This window comes from Pinus tabuliformis, chromosome 2_2 (assembly GCF_031772625.1).
Source record: "Pinus tabuliformis cultivar Carrire ecotype Pingquan chromosome 2_2, CPIR1, whole genome shotgun sequence".
NCBI classification, from domain to species: domain Eukaryota; kingdom Viridiplantae; phylum Streptophyta; class Pinopsida; order Pinales; family Pinaceae; genus Pinus; species Pinus tabuliformis.
In genome coordinates, this window is record NC_142300.1 from 1,169,058,547 (window position 1) to 1,169,073,698 (window position 15,152).

At 40.0% G+C, this 15,152-nt stretch overlaps 1 protein-coding gene across 1 annotated transcript in view; it reads right to left on the reverse strand.

Moving 5' to 3' along the window:
• LOC149197609 (uncharacterized) overlaps window positions 1-466 on the reverse strand; it is a 29,194-nt gene extending 28,728 nt beyond the window's left edge. The window contains exon 1 of the mRNA XM_089408742.1: window positions 35-466. Within this exon, the coding sequence (XP_089264868.1) occupies window positions 35-466 (432 nt within the window). The remainder of the gene's footprint in view (window positions 1-34) is intronic.
• Window positions 467-15,152: the final 14,686 nt, after the last annotated feature.

A 15,152-nucleotide genomic window follows, 5' to 3' on the forward strand; every position in this document is an offset into this window, starting at 1 on the left:
CAGGGGTTAGAGCATAGTTTCCATTGTAGCCCACCCATGGGTCTTTTCCTAACTGCAGATTTCTCCCATTTCCTATCTTCCATGCCAGCCCTCGTTCAACTACTTTGAAGGACTCCACCGTTGCTTTCCATACCACCGAGACATTCTTCTTTTTCTTATTTTGGATCCTAATCCAGTCTTCTAACGGAATAATATCTATATATTTCCTCTTTACAACTCTTGTCCATAAATTTTCCAACTTTATGAGCCTCCAGCCTGATTTGGCTGCCAGCGAAAGACTGAAATCATTAAGGTTTTTTATTCCCCATCCTCCCCATTCTTTTGGTCTTGCCACTTTGTCCCAGGCAACCCAAGGGAGAACAGAATCTTCCTTCGAGCCTGCCCACAGAAACCTACTGCATATTCTTCTTATTTTCTCCAGTATCCCTTTTGGCACCCAGGTTAAAGCTGCCCAGTAAACCGGCATGGCTAAAAGCACTGCTTTGATTAGGGTCAATCTCCCTACTCTTGACAACCATTTGTAGCTCCAATGCGCAATTCTAGCTTCTATTTTGGCTATCAACTAGTTCCAGTCTTCTTTCCTGTATGCGTTAGGCTTCAGCCAAAAGCCTAAGTACTTAAAAGTCACATCCATATTGCATATATCAAAAGGAAAAGATGAAAGGATCTGAGCTTTCTCCTGTCTATTTAAACCTTCCTGAATGATCTGAGATTTTCTGATATTTATGCACATTCCTGTTGCTTTCAAAAAGAGGTCAAAAATGAGTTTTAAATCTTTTATTTCATTGGAGGTTCCATTTGAGAAAATCAAAATATCGTCAACAAAAAGAAGATGGGATATGAACAAATTTACCGCCACTTCAATCCCTTTTACCTTCCCTTCCCTTTTGGCCTTTTTAATCAGCTGGCTTAGTCCTTCAGCAGCTAATAGAAAGAGCAGGGGTGACAAGGGGCATCCTTGCCTCAAGCCTCTCTGACCTTTAAAGAAAGAAGTAGCTGCCCCGTTTATGAGAACCGCATAACTGACATTTGAAAAGCAGCCCATGATCCAACTGATAAAATCCACATTGAAACCTAAATGAGTTAAAAGCAGCCTGAGATAATTCCAGTTTATTCTGTCATATGCTTTTGATAAGTCAATTTTTATTACAACTCCCTTCAAGTTCTTCTGTTTAATACTATGCAAGGTCTCCTGCACCACTCCTATAGCTTCATGTATCTGTCTCCCATTTAGGAACCCAAATTGTTCGCTGGATATGCATCTTGTCAGGATCGGCTTTATGCGAATAGCAATCACTTTGGCGATAATCTTGTAAATACTATTGCATAGAGAAATCGGCCTGAAGTCTTCAAATGTCTCAGGGTTTTCCTTTTTAGGGATGAGGGCTATAAAGGTTGCATTAAACGGACTGTATACCTCTCCCTTTCTTCTGGATTCGTCAACCACCTCAGTTATCTCAGAACCTATCAAGTCGAAGAAGTGTTGAAAAAGCTCAATGGTCCACCCATCCGGACCTGGGCTTTTGTATTTGGCCATTGATTTGATGACATAGCTCACTTCTTCCTGAGAGACTTCGCTCATCAATTCCTCTGTTTCTTCCCCTTCCACATACCGAGGAAAACATTGAGCGGTCTTGATAATTTCAGCGATTGTAATCTCTCCTTGGTCTGTATACAAGCTTTGGAAGTGCCTTTGCCCAAGCGCTGAAAGGGACTCAAACGTCTTTATCTCCCTACCCTCTTCATTCTTGAGATTCCAGATTGTGTTTACAGATTTCCTTCCTTTTGCATAGTTATGGAAAAATTTCGTGTTTTCATCCCCTGACTTGAGCCAAATCGCTCTGCTCTTTAACCTCCATTCCTCCTCTCTTGCCAAAAGAATTTGGGATTGTCATTTTTCCAGTGAAAGGATCTTCTCTTTTGATTCTTGTGTTGCATAACTATCCTCTTCTGTGCTCTCCAGCCTTTGTAATTCCTCTTTGATCCTAGTTAAATCTTCGTTCTGTTTCTGCTTCCTGTCCTTTGCCCATTCTATAGTAGCTTTCTTTAGTCTCTTTAAATTTTCCATAAACAAAAACCCCTTGTCCTCGGTTGTATTCCTGACTGGGTGTTGCCATGTTTCTTTGAACAGTTTTTCAAAGGATTCCTCTTGCAGCCATGTAGCATTGAACTTGAAAGGTGTTGTCGGCTTAAGTGGAGGCCTGGAAATTTCTAAATAGATTGGAAAATGATCCGAGGGTCCTCCCTCTTCGACCCATTGCCTAAACAGGGACACTCTGGAGGATAACTCTTCGTTTATAAGGAAACGGTCCAGTCGTTTTGCAACTCTTGCTTCTCCTACTCTTCTGTTTCTCCAAGTCGGCTTGATCTTGCTTGGATTTGCATCTATCAAGTTGTTAGAGATTAGAAGATTGTGAAAAAAATCAGAGAGTGAGTCCTCTCTGGCTGATGGCCCCCATGCCTCCGCCCTACCAATTGAGAAATTCAGATCTCCGCCCAAGATTAGATTTTTATCTTTCACCACCGATTTTGACAAAAATTCTGTCCAAAAAGATATTCTTCCCTGACAAGGTCCATAGATATTAATCAATGTTAAGGGAAATGCAAATTCTGGAGACTGAATTTCGATGCCCATTGCATGCTTCATGCCCCATTGATTTGTGATCTTAAATTTCCCTTCCCTGCATCCTACCGCCATACCTCCGGAGTGTCCTACTGAGTCAATAGCTGAGAAATGCCAGCCCGGCAAAATTGAATTCAGTGCAGCTTCTACTTCTTCACCCTTCCCCAAAGTTTCCTGTAGAAGGAAGATATCCGCCTTTGAATTTAAAACCATCTCCCTGAGTGCCAGTTTTTTGGGTTTACTGGCTAAACCCCTACAATTCCATGATGTAAAGATCATTGTAAACCATTGTCAGGGGTCTGCACTGCTCTAAGTGCCCCGAGAATTGATTGTTGTTTACCATCAGCTACATCGTGTTTTGCTTTGACTTGGGCCTTGGAAAGCTTTGATTTCCGTCCTCTAGGCTTTCTTTTTGAGCACTGAGCAGAGGACTGGCCTATTCCGCCAATAGAGTCTAAAATCTCAGACTTGTTATCTAGGGATCTAAGATTATAGTGGCAAAAAGGAGGAGCGACTGAAGGGGAAGGCTCCTCATAAGAGCCATCATCACGGTTCAGCTTTATGGAGGGAATAACAGCCGAAAAAGTTCCAACATCATTTCCCATTTGCTTTTCAATATGCACTTCCATAAGATCGTTATCTTCAGTAATACATTTATTATTCTGAATTTCAGACTTCAAGCATATATCTCTTATTTCAGAAGGAAAAGATGTATTGCTTTGGTCCAAACCCATGCTCTTTGTGTCCTCGACTTGATAAGGGTTTTGTATTGCTGCAGCTTCCTTGCAGGTCTCCTGTGCTACTCCTTCGATCCCAGACACTATTACAGCTTCTTCCCTACTGACCATATTGACTTGAAAAATTTCCTCCGATGTTTTCCCCTCTTGCTTAGTGTCCACCTCCATGACCCCTTCTGGTTGGAAAGACGAAGGTTCTGTCCTCTGGCTTGCTTGATTTTGATTCACTATCTTCTCAATCTGAGCAACTGTCTTCTGATATCTCCTTCGTCTTCTCCCTAAAGGGCATTCCTTAGCCAAGTGTCCATAGGCATGGCACCTATGGCATCTAAAAGGAAAATGTTCGTAATCCAGAACCTGTTCAAAAATGAACTCTTTATATTGAAGGTTGATTTTTTCTGCTAGGCCTCCCCACGAATTTAGACTGACTAGAATCCTGGCCATTTCTTTGTTCTGTGTTTGCAGGAATGACGTATCCGCTTCCAAATATGTGCCCAACCTGTTCCCTATCGCTTTGAACACCGATTCCACCCAGAGAAAAGATGGCAAACCCGGAGCCCTTACCCACACCGGAAAAGCATCTGTTCTTGCATGCACCGCATCGAACATTGGGCTCCATTTTTTGAAAAGGACAGGTATGCTTCCGAAGGCCCAGTTCCTTCCTACCACCCAGTCTGTCGCTGCCTTATTCTCGAAATGCACCATGAACCTTCCTTTGGCTAAGGCCGAAACCTGAAAGCTTTTTATAAGATCTGACTTCCAGTTTTGATCTCCCCATGCATGGATGAAGTTTGTTGAGTATTTATACCCCCTCGCCCGACCTACCAAAGTGCATTCAGCTACTTCCAGCGCCTCTTCTATCTGCACATCCATACCCAACACTAGATTTCCTTCGAGTTCCTGTGATTTTATCGTCCTCTGTTTCTTTCTTTTCTCCCCTGTTTTCCTTACCCCTTGGCCCTCTGCTCTTGTTTGCTGACTCTGTTCAGCCCTCTCTTGCAGGTCTTGCTCATACCCCAGAATAGCGGATCTTGTCGCATAAGATGCTGTCACCGTTTCACTGATCAAAGCATTGGTTTGCTCGAGGGCGATCTGAGATGGCTCCTGATTCAGTAACTCCGATCCTATATGTTTCTTTTGTAGATCTGGACTGCCGTCATTTCCTGCTATCCTCCTTCCTTCATCCCTGATGGGACTTCCCAATCCTTTTGCGATAGAAGCCCTGGTAACTGCCAATGCCTTCCCAGAACCCTCTGCGAACCTTATTCCTAAATGCGTTCCGCTATTTACGATGTCCTCAAGACCTCCTGAGAGGACTGGCCCGTTAGAGGAAACCTTGCCTTTGTGGCTTTGGACCTGGGATTGGAAACCTGCATGCATCTCAATCCCTTTCATTTTTCTTGACTGCTGCACTCCCTTGCTGCCCTGATGGGTTGTTTCCTTCCCTTCCAAATAATCTAATGGCTGGGGTATGCGCTTCTTACTAACCTTTTTCCCTTCCGGAGAAGTCAGGTCGATGCCACAGCTGTCTAACGCTCCGAAATATCTTTCCAGGTTATGCGCGGTTGGATCCTTTCCCCAGACCGATAAGATGTCTTCAGGGGCTGGATCCAGATCCACTACTTCTCTTGGCTTAACCATGGTAACTGGGCCGGTTAACTAGACCATCAGAACAATCTTATTTCTCCAGGATCGATGCTGGTTAACTAGACCATCAGAGCAATCTTATTTCTCCAGGATCGATGCTGAGTTAGTGTCAGATCTAAACACTAATCCTTTGTTTAACATTTTACCTTTGTTTTCCACAGTAAAAACTCTTACCTTCCAAAAACTCCTGATTTCCCCAGCTGTTTTGCCTCCTGGGTGCTGTCGTCTTCCGTTTGGCTGCTAGCGGCTCCGTCCTCCAGTGTACAGTCCTGCGTAGACTTTCCTTCCTTCTAACAGGGTCTGAATGTTGCTAGGCCCTCGGCCCAGCCCGCCCTGGATCCAGTCTGCGCAGCTCCGGTTGTATGATCCTGCCGCTCCAAAAAACGTCGAGCTATTAATATTAGTACTACATTTACAAAAAATATAACTTATATTTATATGATTTTCTTAATTAATTAATTAAATTAAAATACTAAAAAAATACAACTATTTTTTAAATAAATCTTAATTTTTTTTTGTAAGCTTAGGTAGGTCCTTTTTCTATTTATAATAAAACAAGTTGAATACACATACTGTCAATAGGTGGCCTCAACTTGCCCAATGGGAAACCAAGTCTGTTGGCCACCTATGCATATTATATGCCATCCAAAATTGGTAAATTAGAAGTCTTTCTACCCAGGCTATGTAAACAGAGCTATTTAAAATCCAGTTTTTATCTACTGTTCCCACAAACATGCATATATAAGAAAAACCAGCCGCTAAAAAACAATAGTGACCTGAGAACATATGCTCAGTCTATTCCTTCGGTTCATCCTAGTTTGGCTCCATAATTGTTGGATAAACTGCTGAGCCAGCATGCGCTGGTGTCCTGTCCACGAAACCAAGGATGTGTCTCTGAATGCGATCCAGGAAAATGTCTTGTTTGTAGAGTTGAAATTGAATAGTCTGCAGGTCCCGTTTGTAATCGGGCATGTCCCGGATTATCAAAGCCATGCCCATGGAGACTTGCTCCACTGCCTTACACATCAACCTCTTCATCAGCTAGTATAAGTGAAGAGTCTGCTTGTACTGAGACATCTGACCTCTCGTATTGCCAGGGTCTGAAACTAGGTCTCTCCACTCTTCCATCTCTTCCTTAGAATCTTCTTCCTTCACACTATCTTCCATTTCATCAATTATTTTCCTAATGCCTTCATCTGTGTCCCGCATGTAGGCTCTAGCTGCTTCCTGCACTGTCTCGTCCATGGGACGACAACCCAGTCTCTTGCCAGGGGTATCTCTAACTTGGGCACGTAGGCTATTATTTGTTTTTCCTCTGCATCCCCGACCACGACCTCGGCCTGTCCTTGCCATGTTGTTGCTTCCTTCTATCTGTTCACTGGCTGAATAGTAATGAGTCAGGATGAAATAGTCTTCCAACCAAATTCCCATAAACTCTGGTGTTTTCTGTATGGCTTCCTTGTCTCGTTTGTGCCTGAACTCCCCTATTCCCAAATATCCTGATGGGTTATGCTGTCCCTTCTCCCTATTCCCCCTTGCCTTCTTCTCACTCAAGTTTCTGATACCGGTGTCTTTGTCACTTCCTTGGTCTCCCTCTTTAGTTTTGTTTTTCCCTGCTTGAGGTTTCCCTAGTATGGAAAACCCATGAGTCTGACTATCAGAATTCTTTGAATTCTCTCCCCTCCTCCCTTCCATTTTGGCTCCACTCCCTTTCCTGTCAGTGATCCCCCCTTAGGAGGTCTTTTACTTCTTTCTATAATTCCCACCCAGTTCACCTTCCGAGGCTCATTCTCTTCCACGACTCGGGTTTCCCTCCCCTATGCGGACTCCCTTCTTGGTTAATCTTTCCAGACTATCCAACCTCCCAGCCTCCCTATCACTCTCTATGTCACCCTTTATGTCCATGGCTCTGGGCTCAGCCTGCATCTTCTTGTCCATATCTATACCCACTCCCTTATCTTGCCTCAAAGCCAAATTACCAGACTCTTCCTTCCCCTGAGTCCCATAATGATTACATAAGAGAATCTCCTCACCGAGTCTTTCTTTGTCCCTCATACCCCTGGTTCCAACCCCCCCAAACATTCTGCACTTGGCTATTCGAATTACAAAGTATAGGTAGTATACATACCCGAAATTTCACTTCCTGAACTCTGGCTGATTGCTTGTCTTCCTCATCCCGCTCCTTCATCTTTTCTTTCTCCCTCTAACCTTCCTTTCTACCTTACTCCCCCTTTCATACCTCCTACCACCACCCTACTGTCCCATCCTTCCTTCATCGCCGTCCTTCCCACCTCTCCTCGTCCTGACATTCCTTATGCCACTTCTCTCAACCATTCAGTAGTACCTCTCCACGTTCTTCCTTTCGCTCATGCGAGCTGCGGTGAGCAGTCCTCGCTCTAGCCATCTTCTGACATCACCATTATGGCTCTTTACTTCCTCCATCACCCTGATCGGGGGCCTATTATACTCCTTGTGATTTCTATTATTCCTTTTCTTCATCTTTGGTTAATATTTCATTTAGCGGGTCCATTCTGATATCCCTTGGGTGTATAGGCCAGGTTCATTCCATATGTCCCGATTGTGGGTCACTTCCCCAATTGCCTAGGAAACTGGCCGCTTTATTTCCTTCTCTTCTAACGTGTTTGATTATTAAGTAATCAAATTGTTTCATGATTTTCCCTAGTTCTTGTATGAGACTTGCTTTTCTCTAGCTGTGACAAATCCTGTCCTAGGTCGTTCTATTATATAGTTTCCTCGTCATGTTGATTACCATTAATGAATCCCCTTCCACTTCTAATTGTTTGTACCCGAGCCTGACAGTTATTCTCATCCCTTGTCTAGCTACCATGAGCTCTACTTCATTGTTACTCATCGTGCCTCCATAAGCCGCATATAATAGACGAGTCTTGCCCTGGCTATCTCTGAAGATGCCACCTATCCCTGCGTTACCTCGATTACCTTTGGAGGCTCCATCAAAGTTTAATTTGATGAAGCCTTCTGCTGGTCTACTATACTTCTGGGACAATACCTCTCTCATTCTCGTTTTTTTCCATGCATTCGCTCCTATCATCTCCTTGGTTAAGTTAAGCTTTTTTAGGATACTAGTTTCCTGCAGCAAGGTATCCCAGTCTTCTTGCTTCCATTCTTCTACTAGTATGGTTTCTCTTATATGTTCAATGACTCCTCCCCATACCTTCTCCGGTGTAAATGTTTTATTCTTGAAGATCCTTATGTTCCTTTCATTCCATATCATCCATAGATTGAAGCCTACAGCTAGCCCCCATGCTTTATTTAGGACCATACTGATAAAGTGATCCGTCCCCATTGTTGAACCATCTCTTTTATGCTTTGAGGATTCCTATCCGTCCTTCCGAAGACCTCATAGATAGCTCCCCACTCTCTTTGTGCAAACTGACATGAGTTTAGTAGGTGTTCTATATTCTCATTTTCCTACTTGCATAGGTCACAGCAGGCTGGTCCCTGTGTCCCTCTTCTTTGTAATTGATCCCATGTCAAATTCTACCTTTGCATGTTAACCAAAGAAAGCGGGCCACTTTTGGCCACCATTTACTCTTCCAAATTTGTTTCCACAAGTGTTGGTTCCCTTCCTATTCCTTCTCGGCCTTTAGATCATATGCCTCCTTTACTGTGAAATTACCTTTCATTGTGTAACCTCGTCTCAGGATCTCTGGTCCCGTTCTGATTGGAATCTTCCGCATTTCCATTTCTTTCATATAGAGATGTCTCTGCTCTTCTTCAATATTTTGACCCCATTCTTCTAGGATTTTCCAAACTCTCCAGTTCTCCTCACTATTTTCATTCTTCCAATAATCCTTAACTCTATTTAATCCTGCATGTTTTGAATACTGTAGGATACTTATAAGTTCCTACTTTCCATTTAATTTATCTTGTTGTTGCCATGCTTTGTCCCAAAAATTTTCTGTTTTAACATTTCTTATTTCCCAAAAGGCGTGGTTTGTGATGATATCCCTGTTCTCGCTGACCAAGTTCTAGATATTGAATCCTCTCTCTTTATCTGTGTTTCTCAAGATCTCCTCAGTTCTTCCTGGCATGTTATACTTGTTGGTCCATATTTGTTTCCAAAGGTCCCCTCCTCCAGTCGTCCACCTCCACCATAACTTGGCTCCCATAATTTGGTTGGTGAGGTAAGGGTCCTTCAATCCTAGGCCTCCTTCCTCCTTCTTTCTAGTCATCCCTTGCCATGACACTAATGCCCATTTTTAGTTGTTGTTGTGAACCTCCCCATATAAATTTCTTCAATATTTCTACCATTTTTGAATATGCTCCTTTCAGTGTTGCCATCCACGATAATTGGTAGATTGGTATGGATTGTAGGACAACTTTTACTAATACTATTCTTCCTACCAGGTTTAGAGATCTGAACGCCTAGTTGGCTATCCTGCCTCGCATCTTCTCTATAGTGTGCTACTAGTTTACGATTTTTAAGGAGTGGATTGTCAAAGGTATGCCTAGATATTTGGTTGGAAGCTCCCCTTCCCTAAAACCCATCATTCTTGATAAATAAGATTTGACATTTCCGGTTGTGTTAAAGAAGTAAGCACATGATTTCTCATTGTTAATTTGTGTGCCCAAGGCTTCCATAAACAGATACAGAATGTTCTTCATTCTTTTGACTTCCATAAGAGACACATTACAGAATAGCATAATGTCATCCATGAACTGTTGATGGGTGATTGGGAGCTCATTTCCCCATGCCCTTATCCCTTTGGTTTTATCCTCCTGTACTTCCTTTTTGATTTATCTTCCTAAACCTTCAACTGCTATAATAAATAGGAAGGGGGATAGGGGGTCTACCTATCTTAACCCTCTTGTGCCATTGGAGGTGGATGTCGGGGTTCCATTTAGGAGTATTGAAAAGATCGAGGTAGATATCATTAATGAAATCCAATCTATCCATCTTCTGCAGAAACCAAAAGTTTCCATTACATTCCTTAGGTACTCCCAATTTAATCTATCATAGGCTTTGGATAGATCCAATTTAATCATCACCCCTGCCATCATTTTGGATTTTAACGAGTGTACCACTTTCTGGGATACAATCAATCTATCTATAATCTGTCTACCCTCTACAAAGCCTGTTTTCTGAGGCGATATAATTCTAGAAAGAATCAGTTTCAGTCTCTTAGCTATTAATGTAGAGATGATTTTATAGATAACATTACACAATGCAATCAGTCTAAAGCCCTGCGGTTCATTAGACTTATAGGATTTACGTATGAGGGAAAGAAGGGTAGTGTTTAGACCTGGACATACCTTTTGGTTCATTCTGGATTCTTCCACCATGACTGCAATGTCATTGCCTATAAATTTCAAGGCTACCTGGTAGAATTCCGTCGTAAATCCATCCAGTCTCGAGGCCTTATTTTTCTTTAGCCCTTTCACCACTTCCTCGACCTCCTCTATCATGACTGCTCTCATAATCGCAAGGTTTTTCTCTCTAGTGATTATCTTGGGGATCTCATTGCATATTCTGCTCATTGCCGCCTGTCGTTCCTCTTGAGGTTCTGTTAGGAGGTCTTTAAAATACCGCACTAGGGTTTCCTCCATTTCCTCATGTTGGGTTTGTCTTTCACCAGCTTCATTTTTTAGAGAGAAGATTCTATTTCTCTGCTTGTGTTGTATCATTTCTTTGTGGAAAAATTTAGTGTTCCTTTCTCCCTCTCTCAACCAGTTCACTCTTGACTTCTATCACCATAAAATCTCTTCTGTTTCCTTCGTTCCTCTATTTGGCTGACCAATCTACCTTCTTTTGCTGCTAAGTCGGAGCTTCTCCTTTCCCTTATAATTTCTTGTTGGATTTCTTCCATCTTTTGAGTTAACTGTTGTTGTTCCTTCATTATGTTTCCAAATTCCTGTTGGTTCCATTTCTTGATTTTTTTCTTTATTTCCTTTAGTTTTTGTTGGAATGTTTGCATTCTATTCCTGCTACTTTGTTCACTCTGTGTCCACCATTCCTCTACCTTGCTTATGAATTTAGGGTCCCTTAGCTAGAACGCTTCAAATCTAAATGGTCACTTTTTAGCGCTAGCTTTGAGTTCAATCTCTAATCTCACCAGCCAGTGATTTGATCCCATCCCAGGTAGTGTCATTTCTTCCATGAAAATGTCTCTACTTACTATCTCCTCTGATATTAAAAATCTATCGAGTTTTGATGCGATTTGATGTCTGCCTCCTCTTCTATTATTCCAGGTATGAATTCCATTAGTAGTTGTGATATCCACTAATCTCTGATCATTTATGGTATCCCCAAACATCTCCATGTCTGCATCCACCCTGCGCACTCCGCCTCTTTTCTCATTTAGGGATTTGATCATATTAAAGTCCCCTCCTATTATCCATGGAATATTATGATACAATCCTCTCACTTTTGTCATGTTGTTAATGAAGTTTTTCCTTTCTCCTGGGATATGTGGACCGTATACTTCTGAGAGTAGGACCCATTCGTTGGATCCAATGTTCTGAATTTTCTAGATAGTATTCTTGGCATACTTGTCTAGCCCTCAAATCTGACTTCCTCTGGATTCCAGAGTATTGCCAATCCTCCCGCGCTTCCAGTAACATCTTGTCCTACTACCTCATACCTTGGTTTGAAGTTTCCTATGATCTCCTTCATCTTTATTTTGCTAATCTTGGTTTCTTGTAGTAACATAACACTGGGCTTATCTTTCCGCAATCTTTCTTTAAGATATCGTTTTTTCCCCTTACTTTTCAGACCCCTTATATTCTAGGTCGTGATTATCATTTCAACAATTTGGTTGGTTGGTGGAATACCTCCGATAATGGCACCACTCATCCTGAGTTAACGAGCATTTCTCCTACCATTTGGATGGATTTGCTTATGGATCTTCTGCCCCTTTTTTTTCCTGCTTTTCCTGATGCTCCCGTTTCCAGTCCTTATTCTCCTTGTGATCCAAGATGCTCTGGTTGATTTACCACTATCGTTCCTCATTTTAATTTGTACTGTTGAAACGTTTCTTTGTAGAGTTGCTTTTCGTCTTCAGGGATGAACCTCTCATCCACCACTCCTGCAGTAGTCTTTTCATTACTTGTTCCTCTTTGCTATAATTTTCCTTTTGTGTGTCTATCTCCATCTGGTTTTTCTCTATGTTTTCTTTGTTAATTTCCCCTCCTCTTTCTTCCACTGTTGTTATCAGTACCTGTTGCTTCCCTTTTCTTTCTGCTTTGGTTCAACTGGTCCTTCACTATTTTCCACAAGTATCTCCTCCATTTCCTCCTCTTATAGAACTGCAAATTTATTTTGGTTTGCCTTTTCCTTCTCCTTCTAAGGACTCTTGTGGATTCTCGAAGGTTTTTGATCCCTTTTTCTTCGGTGGACCTCCTAGAAGCCTCCTTCCATTTCCTTACTCGGTTCTTCCTCTTTCTTATTTCCTTGGGTATTCTCTAAAATATTTAAGGGGCAAGATCTAAATAGGTGGCCATATTCATGACATCTCCTACACCTGAATGGTATATGATCATAATCCAGTGGTTGTTGCTATACCTCATCATGATATTCTACTTCTATGCAATCAGGGAGAGATTCTGTGATGTTCATGTAAACACATATCCAGGCATAATAAGTGTACCTTCATTTTCATGTTGTATCTGCCACTTTGACGAAGGTTCCAATCGATTTACCTATCCCTTCCAAAAATTTTGGGTCTCAGAAATCCATTGGGAGGCCGAACAACCGAACCCAGATTGGCGCCGCTAGCATTTTTTCCTGATCTAGGTTATAACACTTTTCCCAGTGCCGCATGAATAAGCCAACATTATTAAAGAAATATGGTCCCTCCTCAAACACCTTCTCTTTGTCTACTAGATGAGCAAAAACTACTGAGAAGAATCCTTTTGCTCCTAGTTTCAAGTCTATGTGTCTTTTGGATTGCTAGCGTTGTTGGATCCATTTAATTAGTTATTTCTCTATTGGCCAAACTCCTATGAATTTACAGATCAGCATGCGATCCTTCATATACCCCCTGTACTCTTCTAGTTTGTTGTTAGGAATGACAAAACTGGGCTTTTTAATTCCTCTGGGTAGGCATTTACCTCCCAACCCTGCCTGCCAATGTGCTCCCTTCCAAGCTCATCCTGCCTGCGATAGGCCTCACCTACCTCCCTACGCCTCGAACTCCGATCATCTGTCATATTGTTTTCTCAGGATTTGCCAATACCCCTGCCCTCTGGTGCTGTCGCAGGCTTGCTAGGGCAAACCTACTTCAAACTCTAAGCCGTCAAGATTTAGTTAAATAAATCTTAATTTTTAAATCACTCCAATCTATTTAAGAGGTTTAATAGAAATATAAGCCTTATTTTTTATAAAATCTGCTTAAAACTTCTGAAATACAACTCTCAAATTTCAAGATTTTGAGTGTGGATTTTGATGGTATTGAATCCATTTCCACCATAAAAACAAGATTCAAGTAATTTTTCTATTAAATTTTAAAAAAAGACAAATTCCAACTATTTTTAACCATTCTAACAAAATGAAAGCATGAATAGACCATCCAAACTAAAATTCTTCTCACCCTATTTCAAAATAATGAAAACTAATTAATTTAATTAAAGATAATATATTTTATATATAAAATATATTCCTACCATAATCATAATCATAATCCTACACTAACGCTAACGCTAACGCTAACACTGAAGCGCTACCCATTGTCGTTCAAATATGTGCCATGAACACGATAAACATAGCTTTCAGTCAGAGCTTTGTTCCCCTGGTATAATGCTATTAGCTAAGCGCTTTCGTAATATTCTTTGTCGTTTTTGTCACATGACACTTTCAGGCGTTGTCCTAAAAGCAATTGAGAACGGCACTTCCCCTGTCGGTCAATGTTTGTCCTCTGCAAGAAAAGTTATTCGATCATCTGTTGGAAAGAGACTCACGAGAGCCCTCAGCTTTCGCTGTTTCAAACCTTTGACCTCATGGCGATGACAGCCTGACGAAATAACCAATCCACTTACCATGGTATGTGGGCTGTTGATAGTTATTATTAATTCATTATTATTGGGCTATCAATTTATTATTATTTATAAATAATAAGCATCATTTGTATAATATTAAAAAAGAGAGTTTGAGGATGAAGTATATTTGTTGTTCGAAATACCTTGACCAAACAAATCTCCTATATGATTTCTATAAAAAAAAAAAAACTTTGCTTAAATCATTGGTATACTCTCTGTAACAAATTACAAGTAATATTAAGAAAAATGTTATATAATATTAAAAATGATTTTCAATATTTAAATAAAATTCTCTAGCATAAAGTAGATTTTGGTGAAATTATTTGTATAAGCTGGTTAACAAGTTAAAAATATTATTAAAAAATGTTATATAATATTAAAAATGACTTTCAATATATAAATAAAATTGTCTAGCATAAAATAATTTTGATTTTTTTAATGATTAATTTGGTTTGAAATTTGACATGGTTGGTTGAAATCTTAAATTTAAATTATATAATTTATATAATCTTAATGATTTTATAGAACTAAATTTATTAATAATTTAAAAATATATTTTTAATAACACATATTATAATTTCATAATTTTTTTTACCTAAATAAAAAAATAAAACATATAATAATTAAACTAAAAAAACTAATAAACTCTTAGCTTGCTTTAAAAAACATATAATATTAATTATGAAACTTATTCATATTATAAATATAAGTATTTATATACATTTATTTTAATAGCTAAAAACAATATTTTTGATATATTATTTTATTTATTAAATTAAAAAATTAAAATTATATAAATACAAAATCTTATACTTTTTTATTTATTTTGTTGGAATATTTATTTAAATACATTTTTAGGAAATCATTGTATATAAGTTTATGTCATGGATCTTTTAACCAGCACCAATGACTTTTTAGTAATTTTCCAGCCACCTTTCTTAAACGTTGTGTCATCATCCAATCGTCCAATAGAGATCAAACTCATACGCCCCTAACCTATTTAAGCAAGATACCTTGTCCATCCTTTTTCTTGGTTCATACATATCCTATTCCAACAATATTACAAAAATGATTATTTCCTAAATGCATTTTACCATGATCAACTTTTTCATATTTAACAAATTACATTT